At 62.6% G+C, this 13,997-nt stretch overlaps 1 protein-coding gene across 3 annotated transcripts; it reads right to left on the reverse strand.

Moving 5' to 3' along the window:
- Positions 1-1,235: 1,235 nt before the first annotated feature.
- Positions 1,236-12,362, reverse strand: LOC123363488 (thymidine phosphorylase). 3 transcript variants are annotated; one of them, XM_045004501.1, is made up of 10 exons: positions 12,218-12,362; positions 7,970-8,116; positions 6,380-6,582; positions 5,928-6,026; positions 5,358-5,487; positions 4,635-4,753; positions 3,939-4,101; positions 2,727-2,957; positions 2,355-2,495; positions 1,236-1,719 (listed from the first exon to the last, which is right to left on the reverse strand). In XM_045004501.1, the coding sequence occupies exons 2-10, from the start codon at positions 8,103-8,105 to the stop codon at positions 1,505-1,507; spliced, it is 1,437 nt and encodes a 478-aa protein (XP_044860436.1). In that variant the 5' UTR covers positions 8,106-8,116; positions 12,218-12,362; the 3' UTR covers positions 1,236-1,504. The 3 variants fall into 3 exon arrangements, with proteins under 3 accessions (XP_044860436.1, XP_044860445.1, XP_044860427.1); XM_045004510.1 differs by lacking the exon at positions 12,218-12,362 and adding an exon at positions 12,047-12,102; XM_045004492.1 differs by lacking the exon at positions 12,218-12,362 and having other exon boundaries at positions 7,970-10,071.
- Between the last annotated feature and the right edge of the window lie 1,635 nt (positions 12,363-13,997).

Raw genomic sequence — 13,997 nt, forward strand, 5'->3', positions numbered from 1 at the left:
TGGGAGTGTCCCCTCTGCCCCCCTCAGAACCCCCATCTAGGGGTGTCCCTGCGTCCCCCCACTGGGGATGTTCCCCTCCCCCTCAGAACCCCCATCTGGGGTGTCCCCCCTCCTGCAGAGCCCTCTACTGGGGGTGTCTCCTGTGCCCCTGCAGAGCCCCCCCCACTGGGGATGCCCCCGGTACCCCTCACAGCCCCCCGGCTGGGGATGCCCAGCTCCTGGATCCCCCCGATTTGGGGGTGCCCGTCACCCAAGGCCGCTGTGTCCCGCAGGCAGGCCAGGAGGGCCGTGAGCTGCGCTGGAAGACAAGGGTTGCAATCACGGCGGGACCTCCCTCCGCCAGCAGGGATCCAGCCCTGGCCTGTGACCCATAGTCGAGAGACCCAAGGTGGGCCCTTGCCATGCTGGCGCCGCCCGTCCGGCCCGGTGAACACCCCAGGGCAGGCTGCATGCGGTGGAAGAAGGTGTTGAACAGAGCTGCCGCCGGCGGAAGCTGCTTTGTCCCCGTGGGCAGATTGGCAGCGAGCAGCAGCCTGACATGAGCGGCCTGCCTGAGTCGTGGTGGCAAGGCAGACGCCCGAGGGTGCCCGCGACAGAGGACAGGTGGGCTGGGTAGTTCTAGGGGGCAGCACCCCTAGAGCCAAGCGCCTGGCCCAGCCTGAACCTCCTAGCTACAGTGCAGCAGAGGGCGAGGGACTGGCTGTTACCCCAAATCATCACTGGGGGTAGCAGACTGTCACGGGGTCCCCGGGCGCTGCTCTGGAACTGCTCCCCACAAAGCCAGGCAGGACTCTGGGGAGCCTCCTCTCCCTCAGAGCAGACTGTCTGCAGGGCAAGAAGCTCCCACGGCTTCACCTCCTGGGTCTCTCCTTGGAGCATTCAGCATCCTCTGCCCCCCCGTGCGCTTCCCACAGCGAGTCCGCCCAGGTGGGGTCCTGGGGAAGCCAGAGGGTCCTGCCCCCCCCACTTTGCAGCCAGCCGTGACTCTCAGCCAGCCAGTAACACAGAGGTTTATTCGATGACAGGAACACGGGCTAAAACAGAGCTTGTAGGTACCGCGAACCGGACCCCTCGGCCGGGTCCATGGGGGGGGGCACGAGCCAGACACTCCCATCTGCACTCACCCCTTGTCCCCAGCCAGCTCCAAACTGACTCCCGCCCCGCCTCTCTGGGCTGTGTCTCTTTCCCGGGCCAGGAGGTCACCTGATCTCTGTGTTCTCCAACACCTTTAGCATCCCCTTGCAGGAGGGAAGGGCCTGGCCATTAGTTGCCAGGCGACAGAGGGTCGGCCAGGAACTGAGGCCCCCCCCCAGTATTCAGAGGGAACATTAAGAACAGCCCCACTTCGTCACACAGAGCGAGACACTTTACTGCCCAGTCGTTAGCACTGGCAGGGGCTGGCAGTGGGGCTGAAGGCAAGTTGCACTGTCCAGGCGGCAGAGGGTCCCTGGGGGCAGCGTCTGCATGGGGCTGTGGGGAGCCAGCTGGCAGGGGACCCCTCCCTTCAGGCAGAGCAGAGCAGTGCCTGGCTGCTCCCCAAGCCCTGCTCCCCTGTCAGCTCCTCCAGCGACCGGCTGCCCTGGGGCAGGATGATCTCTGCGACCTTGCAGCTGGGCGCGAAGGGCTCCGAGCCTGCCAGGACCAGCGCCCCCTGCAAGGTGCGTCTCTGATCGTTGCTCAGCTCCGGGGTGTCGTAGTGAATCCGGATCCAGGGTGAACCTATGGAGACGGGGGGCAGGGGCTGAGACACTTGTCACCCCCTGCGGGGCGTGGGGAAGGGCCAGCAAGGGCCTCATTTCCTGGGCAGAGATGGGATCAAAACAGGAACCAAAGTAGAACCAGCTGGTTCCTAACCCAAGGGACGGGAGGCAGGAGCTTCCCAGGTCATCTTGGGGTGTCAGGAATAATGGGCTGGCCTGGCCGGGGCTCCCCAGTGCGCACCCCTCCTCACGAGTCCCTACCACTCCCTCCACTTGCTCTAATCCCATTCTTACCCCATTTGCAATTTGGTGGGCGCGGGGGTAGTGCCAGGCGTCTGCCCCCTCCCCAAGCCAGTGCCAGGCCCCATCCCAGGGGCCCTCAGCCCAGAAGTGCCAGGCAAAGGGAACCCACGTGAGGCCCCAGGCGCTGTGCCACTGAACGGGCAGTGCCAGCCGCAGAACAACGGCAAAGGGGATGGGTGCCCCAGAGCAGGTCAGATACTACGGGAATGGGCAGCGGACTAAAACCCTCGGATAGACAGAAGGTCTAAGGGTCCTGGCCGGAGTCTGGCCCCAGGAGCAGACCCCAGGGCAGGCAGCGCAGAGCAGGTGGGCGGGTGGGGAGCCCTGCAAGCAGAGGCCCTTGGCTCTTACCTTTGGCCACGCGCTGCCCCACCGTCACCAGCAGCTCGGCCCCCACATGGTGCTTGATTGGCTGCCCCTTCTGGGTGCGGCCGGCTCCCAGCTCATGCAGCACCTGGGCGATGGGCAGGGCCTCGACCCTCTGCACGGTGCCTGGGGAGGAGGGCGGAGACAGGCCAGCAGTTACGGAGGCACCAGACCAGCCTGCGAGCTGGGGCTGGGGTCACAGGCATGGGGATGGGGTGGGGGAGCTTGGAGACATTGAGGTGCAGGGGGCAGCACAACCTGCCCCCCCCCAGTGTCCCTTGGGGCCAGGCCCCCTCTCCCCAGCACCAGCTCTCTGGTTCCTATTGCCCCACCCTTGTTCCCTCCCCCCCCGCTTACCATCCTGGGCCGCGGGCAGCTCCTCCTGGGCCCGAGCCCGGCCCAGTACCTGGTAGCGCTGCTCCTCCGTTCCTGTGCACAGGGCCTGGGCCAGGCCGGCCTCCACCCCCTGGGCCTGCAGCATGGCCTGGAACTTCCCCAGGGCCGAGCCATCGGCCAGCGTGGCCGCGATGCGGGCGGCGCCCTGCCCCACCGAGCCGGCCTCGCCGCACTGCCACAGCACAGAGCCCCCTGCGCAGGGAGAGACGGGGTGGGGTCTCACTCCTGCACACGGAGACCCCCTCCCACCCCTCTGCCCCAAGGCGCTGCTCTTGTCCCGTCGCCCCCGGCACAGCCCCCCAGCAGGCCTGGTATGTGGCAGACCCAGGCTTGCCCCTGGGCCCCGTTCCACGCAGTCACCCGCTGTGACGGGGAGCCCAATGGCCCAGAGCCGCTCTCAGCGACTGGCCTCCGCCCCCCCCCTCCTCATGCTCCCAGTCCTGTGTGTGTGTGTGTGTGGGGGGGGGGGCGGGATATGACTGTAGCCAGGCCCGGGGCAGGAGGCGACAAAGGGCTGGCGCTAGGAGGGGGCAGCTCTGTGTGGACGTTCATTCGTGGGAGTCCACGTCACTCCTCACGCTGCCCGCGCGGCTCTCCCTGACCCCCACCTGCCCTGGGTGTGAGACACGGGCTGGGGGCTGCTTGGCCCCCCGCACCGCGGGCAGGTGGAGGGTCTGCCGTGGCTCCCCACAGCTGCCCGCCCCCCTCAGATCATGGCTGGGCTGCAGCTCCGAGCTGCCCCCTCCCCCCCCAGTTGGAGCCCGGTCGGGGAGAGCGGCACCGCGGGACAGCAGTGCAGGCAGCTGGGGGTGGGCAGGGGGCCGCTTTCGTCTCCACCTTTCGGGAGGCCTCTGGCGCCCAGTCTGCAGCCAGGGACTCTGGGCGGCTGGAGCCAGGGCTCGCGCTGCCTGCCTGCCTGACCTTCGGGGGCTGGGGCCGCGCTCAGCTGCCTGCCTGGCAATTCGGGGCTGAGGGGAGCGGGCAGCGCTCGGGTGGCCCGGGGCTGGTGGGGAGGGGGGGCCCACTGGGCTCCGGCAGGGGAAGGGGGTGGGAGGTGCGGGGCCCTGGGCAGAGGGGGCAGTCCAGCTGGGGGCTGGCCTCCCGAAGCCCCCGGTTCACCCGCCGCCCATGGATGGCATCAACCCAGCGCTGCCGTTCTGGAGCTCCCCACACCTAGCGTGGTGACCAGGTGATGCAGATCCGCCGGCCCCCGGCCCTCCAGGCACTGCAGGGCTTCCAGCACCTCCAGGGAGTGGCCCACGCGCTGCCCCAGGGGCCCGTCCATCCTGCTGAGCATGGCCACGGTGCAGATCCCCAGCCGGTTGCCCACCGACACCTGCGGGGACGGGAGGGAGGGGCAGTGAGTGTTTGCGACAGCTGGGCCTGGGGACAGGAGCCCAGTGTCCCCCCCAGGGGACGAGGGGCAGCTCCCACCCTGCGTCACCATCTCACGGGGCTGCAGACCGTGCTGCTGGCTCATGGTCCCAGCACCCGTCCTGGCCTGGCCTCACCCTCTGGGGGCGGGGTGCCGTCCTGCTGCGCATGGCAGACTTGGGAAGAACACAGACCTTCCTCTGGGGGTTGTCGTGGAGTGACAGGCACGTCCCAGCTCCCCCTGTGCCAGGGCACAGGCTGCCCGCCCCTGTGGCACAAGCATGGGAACCGGGCACTGCTCCCAGTGTCAGAGACCTGCGGGAGGCCTCTGGCCCCATAGGGAGAGGGCAGGGGAGGCCAGTCAGCACAGGGATGGTGGGGGGACAGGAGGCCCCTGCAGGCAGAGTAAGGAGGGGCCAGGCCACTCGGGGCTCCTGGGGTGGGTGGGGATGGCGGTGCCCCCTCCCCCAGGGTTGGCGGGTCTGGGCCGCTCACCAGGCTCTGGGCCAGGGTTCGGGCGCTGTCCAGGCTGGTGTAGAGGGCAGCGCTGCCGAACTTCACGTCCAGCACCAGGGCGGAGACCTTCTCTGCTGCCTTCTTGCTCAGAATGGAAGCTGCGGCGCCAGGGGGAGCCGGCTCAGAGATGGGGAGTCCTGGGCACCTCCCTTGCTGGGCCGGGGCGCTGCTGGCACAGCCGCCTCGGCTCAGCTCCTGTCGGAGGGATCCCGCGGGCAAGGCTGGGCCCTGTGCCAGGAGCCCGCTGCACCGGGGACTGCTGCAATGCCCTGCCTGGATTTCCGCTAGCTGGCTCCCACCCACAGTCTCCCCACCACCCCGAGTCCCTGGCACCCTCCGCTGGCTGACCCGCTGCTGGGCAGCGACGCCACGCACGGCACAAGGAGTGAGCTCTTCGCTCTGAGCCAGCCCAAGGGGAAGGAGGCTGGACTTTGCGGTGCGAGGTCAGCTCTCTTCTCTCCGAACATGGCAGCCTTCTGGGTCCCCCAGGGTCCTCAGCCCCCCCGGATCTCAGACATCGCTGACCGGGCGCAGAGCGCTGGCTCCCACTGCGCCTTGTGGCCTCTGCCACCCCAAGGGGGCAGCCTCAATGTGGATTCCAGGGACGCCTGCCCCATCGGTTCCACCCCACTTTCCTCCGCCCCCTGCCACGGCCCCGGGGGAGGCAGCCAGGCGGCGGCGCGGGAGCAGCTGCCGTGGTACCTGTGATGAGGGGCAGGCTGTCGACGGTGGCCGTGACGTCCCGCAGGCCGTAGAGAACCTTGTCTGCCGGGACCAGGTCCTCGCTTTGCCCCACGATGCAGCACCCGACCTGTTCCAGGATGCACTTCATCTGCAGGAGCGGGGAGGAGCCGTCAGTGTGTGACCCCATGCGCCCCCCCCCCAGAGCCAGGTGCGGCCAGTTACCCCAGCAGGGCCCTTTCTGGGCAAAAGCCAAGTGCAGAGCAGCTGGCCTGTGCCAGGAGGTGGGCAGGGCCCGGCTGCCCGCCCCCCGTGATGGGCAGAGGCACTGGGTGCAGGATGCCCAGCTGTCTGAGAGGCTCAGTGAGGAGCCTGGAGAAGGGGAGTGCCAAGGCACTGACTGGCTCTCCCCCGGCTCAGGTCTCCCCCTGCCTCCATCATGCGCTGAGCCCCTATGGATGCTTGCTCTGTGCCCCCTCCCGTTGTCCCAGAGTCAGGGGGCACCGGCACTGGATTGGGGGTAGCACACCTGGCAGGCCCTCGGGTCTCCCTCCCCAGGCACCGACCCAGCCCCTGCGGTGGTCCCCTCACCTGCTCGGGGCTCTGAGAGACGTTGAACCCCGGCACGGACTCCAGCTTGTCCAGCGTGCCCCCGGTATGGCCCAGTCCCCGGCCACTGATCATGGGCACCTGGTGGGGGAGGAGAAGGCCACAGGCCCTGGTGAGAGGCAGCCGGGCAGGACAGATGTGGAGGGATGATCCCCTTGGTGCTGAAGGGAACCCGCACCGGGCAGAGACTCTGCCAGGGCACCCATCTCTGCTGGCAGCCGTGCAATGGCAGTACCCACTCTCATGCTGCCAGGCTCGCCCGCTGGGAGACACAGGCCTCTCCTGGTTCCCAGCACACCCGCCTTCATCTCCGCCCTTCCAGGCATGGCCATGGGCTACAGGGACCCGGGCAGGCGCTTGGGGTCTCCGTGAACACCCAGGCCCCACTCAGACCTCTGCCCAGGGAGCAGAGACTGCCAGGCCCTGGCACTCACCTTGCAGCCACAGGCAGCCAGGGCTGGGGCCAGGGGCAGGCTGACCTTGTCTCCCACGCCCCCCGTGGAATGTTTGTCAACCAGGCGCCTCTGCCAGCTGTCGGGCCACTCCAGGACCCTTCCCGACACGGCCATCTCGCGGGTCAGAGTCAGCGTCTCGTCCGGATCCATGCCCCGCAGCCGGATGGCCATCAGCATGGCCCCTGGGGGGCAGAGCCAGGGCTGAGTACCAGGGGACGGAGGCAGAGCGCCGGGGGATGGGCAGCACTGGTGGGGGCTGGGCAGGGTGGGATGGTCCAGGGTCCCACAGCTCTGGGAATGGGCAGGCTGGGGTGTGTTGTGGGGAGGGGATGGGCGGGAGCCGCAGCCCCTGGGGTGGGCTCTCCCCACCCTGCCCCCTCCCAGGGGAGCACTTAACTCCAGGCACTTTGAGGCCTCCTGCCCTGGACAGAACTGGCCAATCGCTGGGCCGGGGCCAAAGCAGAGGGGGCTCCCCTAGGATCCAGGCCCAGCTCATTTCTCAGCTCAGAGCAGAGATCCTCAGAGGTCCTCACCCCCCAGGGAAATGGCACAGGTAAGGTCACCACCAGGTGTGCTGTCCCCAGGCTCCCCCAGGACCTAGCCCCTGTTCCCCATCCCACCGGGGACCCACCTGCCCTCTGGGTCCCCATCCCCCCAGGACCTAACCCCTGTCCCCCATCCCACCAGGAACCCGCCTGCCCCCTGGGTCCCCCATCCCCCCAGGACCTAACCCCTGTTCCCCATCCCGCCGGGGACCCGCCTGCCCCCTGGCTCCCCCAGGACCTAGCCCTGTTCCCCATCCCACCGGGGACCCTCCTGCCCCCTGGGTCCCCCATCCCCCCAGGACCTAACCCCTGTTCCCCATCCCACCGGGGACCCTCCTGCCCCCTGGGTCCCCCATCCCCCCAGAACCTAACCCCTGTTCCCCATCCCACCGGGGCCCTCCTGCCCCCTGGGTCCCCCATCCCCCCAGAACCTAACCCCTGTTCCCCATCCCACCGGGGACCCTCCTGCCCCCTGGGTCCCCCATCCCCCCAGGACCTAACCCCTGTTCCCCATCCCGCCGGGGACCCGCCTGCCCCCTGGCTCCCCCAGGACCTATCCCCTGTTCCCCATCCCACCGGGGACCCTCCTGCCCCCTGGGTCCCCCATCCCCCCAGGACCTAACCCCTGTTCCCCATCCCACCAGGGACCCTCCTGCCCCAGGTCCCGCATCCCCTCAGGACCTAACCCCTGTTCCCCATCCCACCGGGGACCCTCCTGCCCCCTGGGTCCCCATCCCCCCAGGACCTAACCCCTGTTCTCCATCCCACCAGGGACCTGCCTGCCCCCTGGGTCCCCTATCCCCCCAGGACCTAACCCCGGTTCCCCATCCCGCCAGGGACCCGCCTGCTCAGTGTCCCCACAGGACCTAACCCCCATTTCTCCAGGATCCACCTGCCCCCTGCATCCCCACCCCCCAGGACCTAACCCCCATCCCTACTCCCCCCCCGGGGGCCCCCATCCCTCCTGGGACCCACCCCTGCCGAGGTCCCCCGGGTGGGCTCTGGGGTGCCTGGCCCATCTCACCCATCTGCCCCTCCTGGAGCTCCCCGCGGGTCACAGCCCGGACGAAGCGGCGAATCTCCTCATCCAGCAGCTTCTCCCCGTCCCGCTTCTTGCGGATCAGCTCCGGGAAGCTGCTGCCGGGGCCGGTCCGGTCCATGGGGCCGGGCGCTGCGGGGACAGAGCCGGGGTGTGGGCAGCAGGCGGGGGCTGCGGAGGGCGCTGCCTGGCCCTGTGGGGCGCTCAACGGAGAGACCCCGGGCAGGGACCCGGAGCCCCCTCGCTGGGACATGGGGCGGACACGGCCCGGGGCTGGTCTCCGGGGAACCTGCCTGCGCCTCCCCAGGGACCAGCCCTGGCTGAACGGCCCCCGCGGCCCCGGGCCGGCCAGGACAGGTGTGTTGGGAAACTCCCCTGAGCCTCAGCCAATCGGGGCTGAGAGTCATCCTGGGGCACCGGGGGTGGACCTGCTGCTCTGGAGATCAGTCCTTCGGGAGGGTTTAGGGACCACCAGGGCGCCCAGGAGACCAAGGCCCCTCTCCCGCAGAGGTGGGTTTGCCCCGATGCCCTGGGCCAGCGTTCCCCGGCAGTGCCACGCGCTGGGCCCTCTCCCCTCGCAGCTGGGGTGTGGGTACTGTTTGCGGGGGAAGGGTGCCTGTGAAATCCCCATTCATCCAGTCCAGGCTCCTGGCTCCCTTCCCAGAGGATGCCTGCCAGCCAGGGCGCTGTCCTTGTTTGCTGCGCGGTGTCTGAAGTCCAAGGGTATGTTACAAGTTCATTTTTTCTCTCCCTCTGGGCTCCAGGCTGGTCAGTTAACCTACACCTGGCCTTGTGGCTTCTGCCCAGGTCACAGCTCCATTGAGGGCATGCAAGAACACTACCAGCTTAATGCCATCAGCCAGTGCTGACTGGGCCAGAAACCCACCAGCCTGGGCTCTCTGTAATCAGCTGCGGACCGTCCATCTCTCTCCAGGTACTTGTATGACCCAGCCACCATAGCTCTGAGCGCCTCACCCTTGTTACTGGATTTATGGCCCCAACACTCCTGTGTGGGAGGGCAGTGCCATGGTCCCCATGTTTCAGAGGGGAACTGAGGCACCAGGAGACAACAGGACGTGGCCAAGGTCACACAACGAGTCTGCAGGGAGTCAGCTCAGATCCTCACAGTCCGTGTTCAGTGCCGGCACAAGGAGACCATCCTTCCTGAGCTCTAGACAGAGGGGCCCATCGCACTGTCTGGGACGGGACCAGAGGGAGGACTCAGGGAAGACACAAATTGTGGGCTGGGTTGCACAGAATTGGCCAAGATTAAACCCAAGCCCAGCTCAGCGTAGGGAGGTGACGTCCCGCTGAGCCGGGCTCCTGTTGAGAGTGGCGGATGCCGTAATGTACTGCGACTGTGGTTATTAGGTGTGTGCATGAGTGTTTACTGTACCCAGCCACCAGGGGGCAGCTGGTGCACGGCGGCTCTTGGGCTGGGCTGGGGTGGAACTGGCTTCGCTTTGCGTTTCCTCCAGTCACGTTGCATGCACTCAGGGCCACCCATCCCTGCAGCTGCTCCGCAGCAACCCACAGGAACAAGCAGGGCTGAGCTCTGCCTGGGCGAGATGGCGTAGCTGTCTCCATGGCAGCAACTGAAGCAAATCCTCTGTCTAGATCAAGCCTTAGGGGTTGGCCAAGCGTCATGGATTCCCTGTGGGTTTGGGTAGGTTGCCTGCTCGGCACCCATGGAGTCAGCCCGTTTGAGTTCTGTGCTGTGCAGATACCAGTCAGGGATGTTCCATCACATCGTCATCTCAGTTTGTCACCTGGAGCTAATTACGGCTCCTGGAGAACAAAGCGTTTGCTGCTCGGGGTGAGGGAGCCCCAGGGCTTGGAAGTGCTGGTCTGTGCGTTGCTGGGCAGCGGGACTCGGCCCAGTTCTGCTTGGCAGCTGTCATTGCTGGTGTTGATTGTCACGGGGTGCTCCACTCGCTGCTTGTCTGGTGCCCCCTCCTGGTCACTCTGGGGATTCGCTCTCAAGGTCCACGCCCCTTCCCGTGCTCACATGCCGTCACACTGTCTCTTTTCCAGGTCCTTCAGCGGCAGCAATTCTCTCATCCCAGGACCTTCAGCGTCCTCTTTGTGACTCTAACCCCCATTTCTCCTGGTCACTTGCCATTCCCCCCTTCTGGGGTATATGAAAGTCTTTCCTTCAGCAGTCCTAGGTAGTCTTCCCATTCACTCCTCAGGTGCCACTCCCTCAGCAGCTGGCAGGGGAACCTGGCCTTGCCCTCTCTCCCAGTTGCAGACAAAACTCCCTCTAACTTGTGCAACTTGTGGTGTACCAGCCCTTCCATGGTTACCATAGCAAAGCTTACAACGCAAGTATTTCTATTCTACTATTCCTATTATTATTTCTATAAGCACGCTTGGCAGATAAATTATATTTTACCCAAAACTACAGATCCTCCATGATCACGTCAGGGGTCAATGTGATGGGGTGTCCCCGCCACACAGGACTGGGAGGCCTATTAACCCCACAGGCTGCACCTGGATCAAGAGCCAGGGAGCAGGGAATTGATTGATCGCAAGCCCTTTCAGCCGTGCAGGACTAGGCAGGGTCTGTAAAACCAGGAAGTTGGCAACAGACAGGGAGGGCTGCTGGGAAAAGGCAGCCACTCCCTGCTAAGAGGAAGGAGGGTTGGGAGTGGTTCACGCAGAGAAAGGAGGGGAACCAGGAGTTGTAGGAAGCAGGCCAGGGAAGGAGCAGTGAGGGCTGGGAGAATGGAGCCCGGGGCAGATTGTTAAAAACCAGGGCACAAACCCCAAATTAGTTGTTCATTCGAAACTCAGATTTTCATCAACCAACTGCTCCGAGTGCCAACTCCGCAGGGACTTTATCAGCCTTTACACAAAATCCCAGCCCGTCCCTGGGCACTCTGGCGGTCTTGTCACCCAGGCGAGTGAATCTCTGGGATGACCCTTACACCAAGAGCCACAGCAATATTCAGGTTACTCCTAATCCCAAAGGACCAGGCAGAATAACCAGAGACTTATTCACAAGGTTAAGCAAGCATAGGCTAGGTCAACACTATAAACATATATGGGTATAGCTACGTGGCTCAGGGGTGTGAAATATCCAGACCCCTGAGTGATGCAGTTATACCGACCTAGCCCGCACTGTAGACAGCCCTAGGCGATGGGAGAGCTTCGCCCGTTGACACAGCTACCGCCTCTCAGGGAGGTGATTTAACTATGCTGATGGGAGAAGCTCTCCTGTCGGTGTGGTACTGTAGCATCTTCACTAAAGCTGCAGGGCTATACATGAAGACAAGCCCATAGACACATGAATGAGTTACAGCCTTAGGTTTCAAAAGGTAATATAGGCGTCTATAATCAGCAAGCTCTATTTGTCCTTGAGGGCTAACCCAGGCTAAGCAGCTGGGGATCTCTTGCTTATGCCTGGAAACCTCCCCCCCACAACAAATCCAAGCAGTTTAGAGATACCTAGTTCCTTTGGCTTGGGGTTTTTTATCTCCCTCCTTCCCTGTGCTCTGAGCTGCAAACTCAGCTGCTGGGAGGAGTCCCCTGGCCTGACTCATCTTCAGTGAGAGGAAAGCAGAACAATAAGAGTCTTTAGTTCCGTTTCTCAATCCGAATGTGGGGAGTTTCCACTTGTAAGATTCAACATGAGCCCATCTGGTATCAATGGGTTTCCTCTTTCAGGAGGGGCGTCACAATTCCTGTAAAAGAGCAGCTCTTCACCACTTCTCTCTCCTGTATGGTGATTCATACAATCACAGAGGCTCTCCCTCCCCCTGCTCAGATATTACAGTCCAGTACTGAACATAGAGATTACAAGTGAGATTACTGCTGGCAGCAGCTCACAAGCATTTCATAGAGTCTAACTGCTAAACATTTTCTTATAATTATAATATCTATTTTATCAATATTAATCCACAGGTGAGCCAGATTGACTCCGGCTATGTATCTGCTAGTGTCCAGTTGAGACATGGGGATCTTGGCATGAGCTGGCCCCTGGCCTGCCAGCACCACAAAAGGAAAATAAAAATAATGGAAAAATAATTCAGCAGTTAAAACTCTGAATCTTGGTGTTACCTTCACAATTTAGGGCTCCCACGCCTTACCCTCCCTGGGCCTGGTTGAATGTCCCTCTACTGGTTGGTGGGACCTTTTCCCAGTGAAAGAGCCTTTACCCAATAATATCCTTAACTTGTATTTATTAACAATTAATCAACAGAATACACTTGCTAAGTACACAATGCTCACCACTCCTGATAAAGCAGACTAACTTCTCCTGATGGTCAGTCAGGACAGGATTGTCTGGGGTTCCGGCTTCTGCACAGGATGATTGAGTTCTGGCAGGTTTGAACTTGGGCTGTGTCCCGTAGTAAGGTTCCAAAGAACTTCCTTGTGGAACGCAGTTTATATAGTTAAACTTAGGTCCTACTTATCTGTACCTTAACCAACCATATTACGAAACAATATTTTAACCAGTCCTAGCACATTATGAAACAATTCTTTAGCCAATCCTAGCACATTATCCCCCTACATACAAGAGTAAATTCAAATATTGTGAAGCCAGTTACACAACAGCTAGAAACAATTAAAGACCAGATAAAAACAATTAGCTCATACAAAAGGGAAGTGTAGCTTTCCCTGCTGAAACTGCTGCTAAGTGGTTCTGCCAGACAGAGTGTTATCTTGCAAAGTTTTCCTTTAAACATTTTAGGGCTTGGCTATGCTTGCGAGTTAGCGCATTAAAGCAGCCCCAGATGCCCTAACTCATGACACGTCCACGCTGGCAAGGCAGGTAGAGCGCCCGGACTCCATGGCTGGAGCGCTCCTGGTAATCCAGCTCCATGAGAAGCATAACGCTTGCTGCGCCCTGGCTGGAGTGCCGCAGGGCCAGTGTGGATGCCCTGATTTATTAATGTGCTCTGATTGGCCTCCAGAGGTATCCCACAATGCCTGTGCTAGCCACTCTGGTCATCACTTTGAACTCTACTGCCCTGCCCTCAGGTGACCAACCATCAGACCTGCCCTTTAAATTCTCTGGGAATTTTGAAAATCCCCTTCCTGTTTGCTCAGCCAGGCGTGGAGTGCTCTCTGCACATCTTTCCAGGTGACCACACCTCCATGCACCAGGTGAGCCCCAGCATAGAGCAATGGCGAGGTGCTGGACCTCATCGGTGTTTGGGGGGAGGAAGCTGTCCAGTCCCAGCTGCGCTCCAGCCGTAGGAATTACGATACCTTTGGGCAGGTATCAAGGGCCATGCTGGAAAGGGGCCGCGACCAGGACACACTGCAGTGCAGGGTTAAAGTGAAGGAGCTGTGGAATGCCTACCACAAAGCCCGCGAGGCAAACAGCTGCTCCGGTGCTGCCCCTGTAACCTGCCATTTCTACAGAGAGCTGGACGCAATACTGGGGGGCGATCCCACCTCCACTCCAAGGACCACCATGGACACTTCAGAGCCCAGGTCAACAAGGCAGGACAAGGAGGAGGAAAGCGGGAGCGAGGGTGCTGAGGAGGAGGGGGACAGTCGGGCATCCCTTGATGCATACAGCCAGGAGCTGTTTTCAAGCCAGGAGGAAGGTAGCCAGCCGCAGCGAATGGTGCTTGGGGAAGAGCAGAGGAGCAGAGGAGGTGCTGGGTAAGCGGCTTTTATTTTGGAAAGGAAGTTGTTTGGTGTGGGCTCTTGGGACGAGGAGGGTTAGGGCTGCATGCATGCCTAGATGCGGAGTAGGGCGTTGATGTGCTCTCTCACATCGCGGTAATCGGCCTCAGTGATCTCTTCCAAGGTCTCATGCAGAAGCTGGGCAATGTGCTTGCGCAGGTTCCTTTGTGCTCCTTGTCCCAGTCAGGCTAACATGTCCGCGGCACTGTGCTGTGAGGGGCAGGGGGACCATTGCTGCACACAGGCAAGCTGCATATGGGCCAGGATGGAAGCTGCATTGTTGCAGAAGATCCTCCCTTGCTTCCCAGGTCACCCTCAACAGCAAGATATCTTCCAGGACGAACTCATCCTGTGGAAAATGTGGGGAAAG

Source organism: Mauremys mutica, chromosome 1, assembly GCF_020497125.1.
Source record: "Mauremys mutica isolate MM-2020 ecotype Southern chromosome 1, ASM2049712v1, whole genome shotgun sequence".
NCBI classification, from domain to species: domain Eukaryota; kingdom Metazoa; phylum Chordata; order Testudines; family Geoemydidae; genus Mauremys; species Mauremys mutica.